Source organism: Acartia tonsa, chromosome 5 (assembly GCF_053477335.1).
Source record: "Acartia tonsa isolate MP-2025a chromosome 5, ASM5347733v1, whole genome shotgun sequence".
Taxonomy (NCBI): Eukaryota; Metazoa; Arthropoda; class Copepoda; order Calanoida; family Acartiidae; genus Acartia; species Acartia tonsa.
Genome location: NC_137264.1, coordinates 20,502,278 through 20,511,919, shown reverse-complemented (window position 1 = coordinate 20,511,919; position 9,642 = coordinate 20,502,278). Strand labels below are relative to the sequence as shown.

Sequence of the window (9,642 nt, the reverse complement as noted above, 5' to 3'; positions counted from 1 at the left end):
TTTTTGTGTACCTTTAATCAAGAAAATATGTTCGAAAATAATTTTCAAATTGTTGAAAAACTGAATCTTTCGGCTGGAAAATATAAACCCTCTAGCCTTGAAAGAAATACTAGAAATACATTTGAAAATCGTTGGGTGTTGAATTAATGGCAATTTTGAAAATATAAAACGACGAAAGGCGTTAAGAAACCTTAAAAGTTATAAATTCGTATATTGCTGAACGGCTGGCCGCACAGCTTAAGATATTGTGCAATCCTTAAATGAGGCCCTTAAAATATGTTGAGAAAACCAAGACCCAATTATTCATCGAAAATTCGCGCGTCGTTTTACAGCACTTTATTGAGTTTTACCATTACAAGGGAGGAAGGGGACAATGTACTGTTGATTATTCTTATACCCAAAGTTTAAAAAAACGTTCTCTCATTCATAATTTTTTTAAATTTATGTAATCGTTATCTTGATTAGTTGGTTCATACAAGCAGTGTCAAATCTCTCAACTTCATAGGGGATAAAATATATTAACAGCCATTGTCTTATCCCTCATGCTTTCTGAACGAAAAGGATTATGGTAGGTAATTATGCCAAATTTAACACCCATAGATTTTTAGAACATGTTTAATTACTCTAAAACGACGGATTAAAAACAACATTCAAAACTATAAAAGCCTAAACACAAGAATATTAATGTAAAAAACGAGTTATAATAGATTTGATAAAACAGGCAGGAAAAACAGGACCTTTAATAGTATTAGATCTAATCATCTAATAATCTCTGTGGATGCGAGCAGCCTGCCTCCTATTCGAATATTCTTATTTTCATCAAATTCATATTTCAGATAGAAAGAATGTAACTAAACACAGTTATGGAACTCGACGACAAAGATTTTTTTATCCAATCTTGACAAGTGAGGTATTTTTGGAAAGAGGAATATATATAGAAAACGCCTATGAAAATTAGAAAATCCGCAGAAATCATATTTGCAAGTTATTTGCAAAAATCTGGAATGCTAATTTGCAAAATTAATTTCATGCCTTAAATGACTTATTTAAAAAGAAATCTTTTTATGAAATATGTTTATCTATAAGTTTAGAACATACTTAAGGCAAAAAAAATTTCTTTAGTGTTACTTTTTTCACCTTATATATGAAAAAAGCAGTTTCTCACATTTTATGATAAAAAAAGATATAGGAACAAAAAATATGTTTTTTCTTGATGTAAACACAATAATTGGCATAAAATCTATCATCCTAAATGTAAAAATCAGATATAGAATCCTTTTTAGAGCAAAAATAGTGCAAAAAGTAACCAAGACATTTTTGCAAAGTATGAAAATCTGAAGAAAATAGTTCTTTTTGATTTTGATATACATATCAGATAAATGTACATAAAATTAGTGATCAAAAACTATAAAACAAGTTATAACTTTTTCAACCCTATCATTAATTAAAATGCACTTTTAGGTTTACTTATTACCAAAGTAGCACATAAAAACTCTTTTTATTAAGTTATTAAACAAAATAAATTCAAATCAACAATTAGGCGTTTTTTATAATGCAGTAGACCATTTTGTAGTTGGTTTTTTTGGCATTTATTTTGTTTAATTACATCATAAAAAGAGTTTTTATGCACTACTTCGGTAATTCTTTAACCTAAAAGTGCAATTTAATCAATGACAATGTTGAATAAACTTATAACATGTTTTATAGTTTTTAATCACTAATTTTATATACATTTATCTGATATGTATATCAAAAGCAAAAAGAACTATTTTCTTCAGATTTTCATACTTTGCAAAAATGTCTTGGTTACCTTTTGCACTATATTAGCTCTAAAAAGGATTCTATATCTGATTTTTACATTTAGGATGTTAGATTTTATGCCAATTATTGTGTTTACATCAAGAAAAATCATATTTTTTGTTCCTATACCTTTTTTTATCATAAAATGTGAGAAACTGCTTTTTTCATATATAAGGTGAAAAAAGTAACACTAAAGAAATTTTTTTTGCCCTAAGTATGTTCTAAACTTATAAATGAACACATTTCATAAAAAGATTTTTTCTAAATAAGTTATTTAAGGTATGAAATTAATTTTGCAAATTAGCATTGCAGATTTTTGCAAATAACTTGCAAATATGATTTCTGCGGATTTTCTAATTTTCATATGCGTTTTCTGTATATATTCCTCTTTCCAAAAATACCTCACTTGTCAAGATTGGATAAAAAAATCTTTGTCGTTGAGATTCCATAACTGTGTAAAGGAAGCGCATCTTGTATGTGTTAAAACAAATATTATCCCATGGTGGAATTTTAAGAATGATGGCGTTGATTATTTTCAAATGTCGTGATAATGGCAACCTTTGAGGAAAGGTGAGACACGTTATTTTTTTTGTATAACCCGAGTTTTCTTAGTGTTTAAGCTAATTTTTCACCGAGTAGGCCGAGGCAATTTTATATAGCCACGGCCCACCAGGAACAGCTCCAGTTCCACGTTCAAGTATTTTGTGAGTTGACCCGCTGTCGCATGAGAGCTACTCTTTTTTACGTTAATTTGTTAACTACAGCTAGTCTTTCCATGGATATCTCGCTCAATTAGGGATGAGATACTTGCATTGTTATGTTATTAATGTTATTTGGTCAACGTTAATTTAACCTAGGTTTAATACCTACCCACCCAGGGCCCTAATTATTCCTTCTCGACTAAAACGATTAAATAGTCTCCTGCTAACAGTTTAAGTTTTCTAGCATGCGGATAATATTTGAACCAATAATACGCAATTCCGTTTTCTATCCTAAAAAATTCACGCGATTGGCTTAGATTAAAATAATAACCTACCACCTTTTTTTTTAATTTCAAATACTTGCTTCAAAAAAGAAATTTATAAGTAAAGATGTATAACCCAGACAACTACCTGGTTCCAGTGTTGGGGACCCTTTTCGTCTGCTAGCAAATTGCTTTCTGCTCTTTTGTAGCGACTTGGCTGTTTTAATATTTTCGACGCCAATGGCTGATATTCAAAAACTCAATTGAAAGCCGGCACATGGTTCCAACCTGTGAATATACAGTTATTCAAACCCTGCCCCATCTATTCTTTTACGTTAATCTACATTCTACAAAGTGTTTTTTATCATAAATAGATTTTATAGAATAACTAATCATTCGTAAATGTGATTTTGAATTTTGTTCCTTAGTTAGGTACCCAGGGGTGTATATTCTGCACAAGATTTATTTTTTTTCCCCTGCTACAAATTTTTTTTATTTTTCTTCCCCCCCCCCCCTGTAGCGGGAAAATAATGGTTCCACTAAAACCATTTCTTCTTGAGAGTGAAAGTTTAAACACATTCTAAATTAATCAATTATTGATACGGTCTGAGGATTTATTCACTGTTAAATAAAATAAACACCAGATTAGTTTTATAATTTTTTTCACAAAAGTACTTAATAACTTCTGGCACTTATCACTGCTGTTTACAGTACATTAATAAAAACTCAAGTTGTTCTAATAGAATTGATCATTTTCCTCTGAAATAATCAAAAAATAAAGTAAAGTATAATATCAAAAGAACAAACTTTACAAAATAAAATATGTTCTAAATAATAAATTAAAACACAAATTCTTAAAAGTATATAATAGCAACTCTGTTATATAAGGATTAATTTAATATTGTATGAAGCGAATAATTTTAAGTTTTACAACACCCCCCCCCCCCCCCCCTAGTTTTTTCTCACCTGGAAAAATATTTAAAGAACTCTATATTTTATTTATTTTATTCCTCCTACCACACATTTTTAAAAAAAAATTTCCCCAAGGAGAGGGGGGAAATGGAAAAAATGTTTTCAGTTTTCTTAATTTTGACATTTTTTTTCCCTCCAACCACTTATTTTTTATTCCCCCCCCCCCCCTGAGCAGGGGATCCCATGTAAAATATACACCCCTGTAGGTACCTAATACAATAATCTCTTTTAAGGAGTGGAATAATCGCCTGTGAGACTGATAGGGGGAGATGGTATCAAACGGTAGAAGACGTTAACATTGAAATTAATCTTATTTCGGTGAGTTCAAGTTATTCTCAAAAAAAATTTCATGCAACATTATATGTTTATATAAACTTCAATAGTCTATTTGACAACAATTTAGCTTGTGACAGTTTCATTTCATTATATTTTCAACTTACTAAATGAAAGTATATTTGGAATTTAAGTCTTTATGTGGTTTGTTTATTCTGATTTTCAAACGAAATATTTAAAAGAACGGAAAGTAGTAGGTAACTTTTATGAAAAGCATTTTAGAAAAAAAACTGATTTTTAAAAATATTAATTTTAATTTTAAGATAAAAAAAGGCATTAATTTCCTCAGCTTATCTGATTTGTTACTTTAGAAAACTTTTTTTAAAAGCTATCGTATGTTCAACAATTAAAAATGATTTTAATGTACATGTACTCATTCAAATGAATATTGAATCTAAGAAAACGTAGAAACATTTACATATATTATGGTAATCTACGATTTACATTGTTTAATTAAACAAAGAGTTGTTCATTTTCGTGACTGGTCTGTTTTGCTTTCAGGGAACTAAAGGAAGGGAAGTAAAAGTTGATATTTTTTCCAGACGAATCCAATGTCAAATTAGAGGAACTGTCATTCTAAAGGTGAGCAGCGGCAGTGATCTAGCATCTAAGGGGTCAAAAATAGATAATAACTATCTAAAGACTTGAATTTAGATATATTTTGGCCTAAAAGCATCTCATGACCCTAAACATTCTTTAAAGTTTTAAATTTAACCCGTTTAATTGTTAATAAGGTCTTAACTCAAAAACAATACCTAGTATAATACTTCTTTTAAACAAAATTCATGATTCCAGATTGATTATTCTTTAATCAATCTGGAGAACCTAACCTAAACACATCTTGACAGAACCAAGGTTTTCTAAAATATAGTTTTGTGTAAGTATTTATTCTTGAAAGGCTAAAAGCGTTTATGGCTTCTTTTTTTCTTTTCCCTTAAATTTTTTACCTGATAAGAAAAAGATTATTGTTTTACTTTACATGAAAACTGTTTTTTTTTATTTGTTTTAGGGCAAATTATTCGCCAATGTGGTTGAAGACGAAAGTACCTGGACTATCGAAGATCAAAAACTATTAAGAATACTTCTTGTCAAGGTAAATATTTATTAAACTTGACTTAATAACGTTCAGAAAGGATGAGGGGGGGGGGGTGATTCTAATTATCACACCCTCGTGATGCTCTGGGTGACCATCTATCCCTAGCGTTTGCGCCCCTAGCACCTAAGTGCTTTGTATTCGAACGTGTATGGAAGGGGAAGCATAAAAATGGCTTTAAACTATCCCATGCCTTAACCATCCAGTAACTTATTAAAAGCTTCTCTATAATGGAGAACTCAATCATTTTTTTTAGTTAGCGAGTCTATAACAGATAATATTTGGTAATATTAATGTAATAGGATATGATATCGAAAATCTCTTTCAATGCTTCCATCCATTTAGGTTCGAAAATCATATGACTGAGAAAGTCTTCCTTTAGTTAGGTATAACTATCCAACACACGTTTCCATTTACAGAGATCTTATTGTTTTATTAGGTGAGAAAATCTGATTATTGGGAGAGCCTGCTTGAAGGTGGTGGGTACCAACCCAACCCTGTAGATTTGTTGGGTATGAGACAAAAGCTTGATCTGGAACGTATGCAACTTGAACACCCAGGAACAGAGTTTATTTCATTTGTTCTAATATTTAGGGTTATAATATGAATAAATATACAAAACGTACAAAGATACAAGTTTGTTTTCTAGTCCAATAATAATTTGTCCTTAAATAAAATATCCCAAGATAACACTATCACGGAATTTGTGACTACGTAAAAGGTAATTTGGGCAGACTATTGTGTGATTAAACATCTTTGTTCTAAAATATATTAGGTACTAGGTAGGTACATTCATTTTAATAAACTCGAATTAAACAGGTCTTGATTTTTCTCAAGCAAAATTGGACAAGCAATACTCAGACATGCCATCTTCCTTTCATAACTCAGACCTTGACCAATTAGGTAAATAGATTTATCTGAAGCGCATCTACCCTGTAATTGTGTGTGTTGTATGTCTATCCTAGAATACTAGGTTTTTAATGCAACCATCTGGTAATCAGTGAGCAAATGGCACTTAAAATTCGAATTTTGATCTGAAATTTTGCATAAGAAATCCTTGGTAGGTCTATTTTCCCTAAATCGAACAAAAAGTTGGAAAAGTAACGGCTAACGGCTGGCGGCTTAGCCGATTTGCCATTTTTGGGCTATCTCCATAGCAAATTAGTCACGAAACCTTTCTCCACATTAAACTCTTAGCCACTCCAAAACGTTATCAAACGGTTCTAGCCGGTAACTGTTGGTACTAGAAATTTTAAAAATGTTTATTGCTATCATATAACATGAATTAAACCAATAATATGTTTTAAAAAGTTGATTCCTACGTAATTAATGATGAATTTGCCCTGAAAATAGGCAAAAAACGGCCAAACGGCTGAGCCGCCAGCCGTTACTTTTCCAACTTTTTGTTCGATTTGGGGAAAATAGACCTACCAAGGATTACTCATGAAAAATTTCAGATCAAAATTCGAATTCTAAGTGCCATTTGCTCACTGATTACGAGACGGTTGCATTACCCCCCTTAATTACTTAATTCTATTTCTGAAATATTTACCTACATAACTTTTCTTCTGACTTATTTTATTTTTTTTAGGTGCCGCTGCCTTGCCTGTTTTAAGTGGTGATAATAAAGTAAGTTGAGTTTTGTATATTTGTTATTTATATATTTGTGGACAACCATATAGATAATATTTATTACTTACGATTCTTGGAGTACTGATACTAATATACATGAGATTGACATGTACCTGGCTGCTAGAGACATTGTTTAGAAAATTGTTGAAAATGCATTAGCATAAAACCAACAGCTTTATACAAAAAAAAACGTATTACTTGATACATGATAATATCTAGCAGCCTATATAATAATAGGCTAAGAAGAGCTTTATTAAGTTCTCAGATAGTCATAAAACACTCAAACGTTTGGTTGTCTGCTAGCCACAGTTTGAAATCTATGACGTACTTTATTCCTTGTTAATCCTTGTGAAATCATATAATTGAAATAATTTTTCTAGACAGATGACGAGAAATTATTAGAAAGTCAAAGTCGGGGCTACCCGCCTCCCCCGCCTCCTCTTGATGTCGGAGAGACATCAAATGGTTACCTGGACCAACAGTATGTCAACCTTCCACCCCCTGATCTGGATTCTTCAAATAGTCAGGATGATGATAGATTACTGGGTAAGTTTTTATATTTGTTGTGCTTGTTATAAAATATTGTTCCATATAAAGGGAATGTGAATGTGTCTCAAAGATATGAGCTCTTTGTAAGAATACCTACTAAATTTACAACACCAGATTAAAGATTCATTAAAGATCAATTTTGAGCAGAGCTTGCTTTTAAAACTATTACACTTGAAGGTTGGCCTACTTAAATTCATCCTTATAAATAGAATCTAAATGTTAGACTTACAATATATTTTATGCCGTTGTGTAGCTCGATCCGTAAGCAAGTGTCCTTACCATTCACTTACTGTAACTTGTTTGTTTGTATGCCTATAAACAAACCATTCGAATACAGGAAGGCGTTTTCCTGAAAGAGCCTAGTCGATCAAAGAACTTTTTTCCCACTCCCCGCCTTTTTTTGAATTAAATTAAGAATAAGGAGGTGTATTTATTTGGGCTTGTTTGTCACTAAGTTCAGATTAGGTTTGGTTAGGTTATATTAGGCACTGGGTAGACCCACGTGACACGTCCCGCAGGTATAGATCCCCCTTCCCTTATTTTCAATTTATTTCATAAATAAGAAGTGTGGGAATTTCCGGTGCTCAATACGCATCTTAAATGAAAAGCACTAAGATTCCAAATAAGTTGTACGAACAGGCATCTGAGTTTAGTAAAGCTTCTTATAAAATATAATTAAGATAGAATCTTGTCATTTGTAGCATCTATGGACCATCTATCAGTGGAGACAGACGATATGAAACGGCGGGAACATATTAGTAACGGCGGTTCAGACGCCGATTTATCATCCAACCTACCTGAAACGACGGCGATGGGAGCATCGGCGGGAGCAACCCTAGACACGAGAGAAACGGATGATATGAAAACGGAACCTGCTAGGAAAATAAATACTTTATTTTCTTGAAAAATATACCTACATTTTCCGTTTTCTTCAATTTTATTAGAGTTATCTTTTAGAAATAGGATTTTTTATATAAATTGAAAATATGGAGGGGGTGGGGGTAATTTTTTGCATGTTTGGAAATTTTAGGAAAAACATCTATTTCTTGGGTACAGTGTATGTAAGTTGGCTAAAAGAAACAATTGTCTTCCATTAATAAAATGTTAAAAAAATAACTTGTGTTTATATATAAACATTATTATTAATTAGTAAGTTTTTTTGTTTGTAGCGAAGGATCTCGGTAACCGCTGAACCGATATGGTTCTTCTTTTCAATGAAGCTTCTTATAGGTTCAGGGAAGGTTTTCAATGTTTTTTTGGGAGGGTATATTCAACCTAACGATATAAGATGACTCTTTCCCCAATAATTTTATTTTCAAAACTTAAAATTGAAATTAGTGGGTGGGTTGACTTTATCTCCTCCCACCTTAAGTGCCTCATAGAAGTTCTAAGGGCGTAGCCGCTAGTACTTACAAATGTAAAGGAAGTATTTTTTTACCAGAGTTGTGGAGCCAGTTGTAACAGATGACATGAAAACAGAGGAAAATGAAAGGTATTAGCTCTTTTTAAAATTTGTAAATGTCATTGTCCAGAGACCACCTGGAGGCCTGCAGCTCCTGAGCCCAGAGGCCTCACTTTGTCCTTTTGTCCAATCCATCCATAATCCATCTACAATCTACATTCTACATACATAGAATAAATTTAGATTTTTAAAACTTACGTTGTTTTATTTCAGTTTGGAGACAGATGAAGAAAAATCCGGCAATTGACAATGTTACTCAATACTCTGCCATGCTGTATTACTTGGGCAGCACCTATAACTCATAATATTATTTCTTGTTCTGCTTACTTGCCCCTTTTTCCAAGTAAAATGAATGTTCTACAAGGACAATTTGAGACTTGTAGAGTAGCTTCACTGATGAAATATATATTCCATTAATTGTGATACAAGACATTAAAGATACATTTATATTATAAATCATTTATAAGTATTAATAGACATACTTTATACCATTATGTACTTAATTTAAATATTATTTTATTTTATGTTATAAAATGTTATTGTAAATTAATCTGCATTTTCAGATTATTATTTATGTTGTGATAACTGTTCCTAATTTTTACTATTTCCAAAGTTTAAAAAATTACTCAAAGGGGACTGTCTATGAATGATATGTTAAGAGATTTAATACTTTGGACAGTGAATCTATTTTTGCTTTAGTTCTTACTATGTTCTTATTTTATACTGGAAGAAAATCATTTCAAATGTTTGTGTTTTAGTTTGAAGAAAATATTCAGTCTTTTGTTTCTATTTGATAGGACAACTATGCATTTAAAAATATACTCACACTCCCCCCCT

At 31.5% G+C, this 9,642-nt stretch overlaps 1 protein-coding gene across 2 annotated transcripts; it reads left to right on the top strand.

Moving 5' to 3' along the window:
• Positions 1-801: 801 nt before the first annotated feature.
• On the top strand, positions 802-9,635 carry LOC145318986 (uncharacterized). 2 transcript variants are annotated; one of them, XM_080160793.1, is made up of 12 exons: positions 802-856; positions 2,261-2,370; positions 3,970-4,054; positions 4,571-4,651; positions 5,079-5,162; positions 5,602-5,723; positions 5,983-6,065; positions 6,754-6,791; positions 7,175-7,340; positions 8,045-8,222; positions 8,785-8,835; positions 9,019-9,635. In XM_080160793.1, the coding sequence occupies exons 2-12, from the start codon at positions 2,351-2,353 to the stop codon at positions 9,050-9,052; spliced, it is 942 nt and encodes a 313-aa protein (XP_080016919.1). In that variant the 5' UTR covers positions 802-856; positions 2,261-2,350; the 3' UTR covers positions 9,053-9,635. The 2 variants fall into 2 exon arrangements, with proteins under 2 accessions (XP_080016919.1, XP_080016920.1); XM_080160794.1 differs by having other exon boundaries at positions 835-860; positions 2,262-2,370.
• Positions 9,636-9,642: the final 7 nt, after the last annotated feature.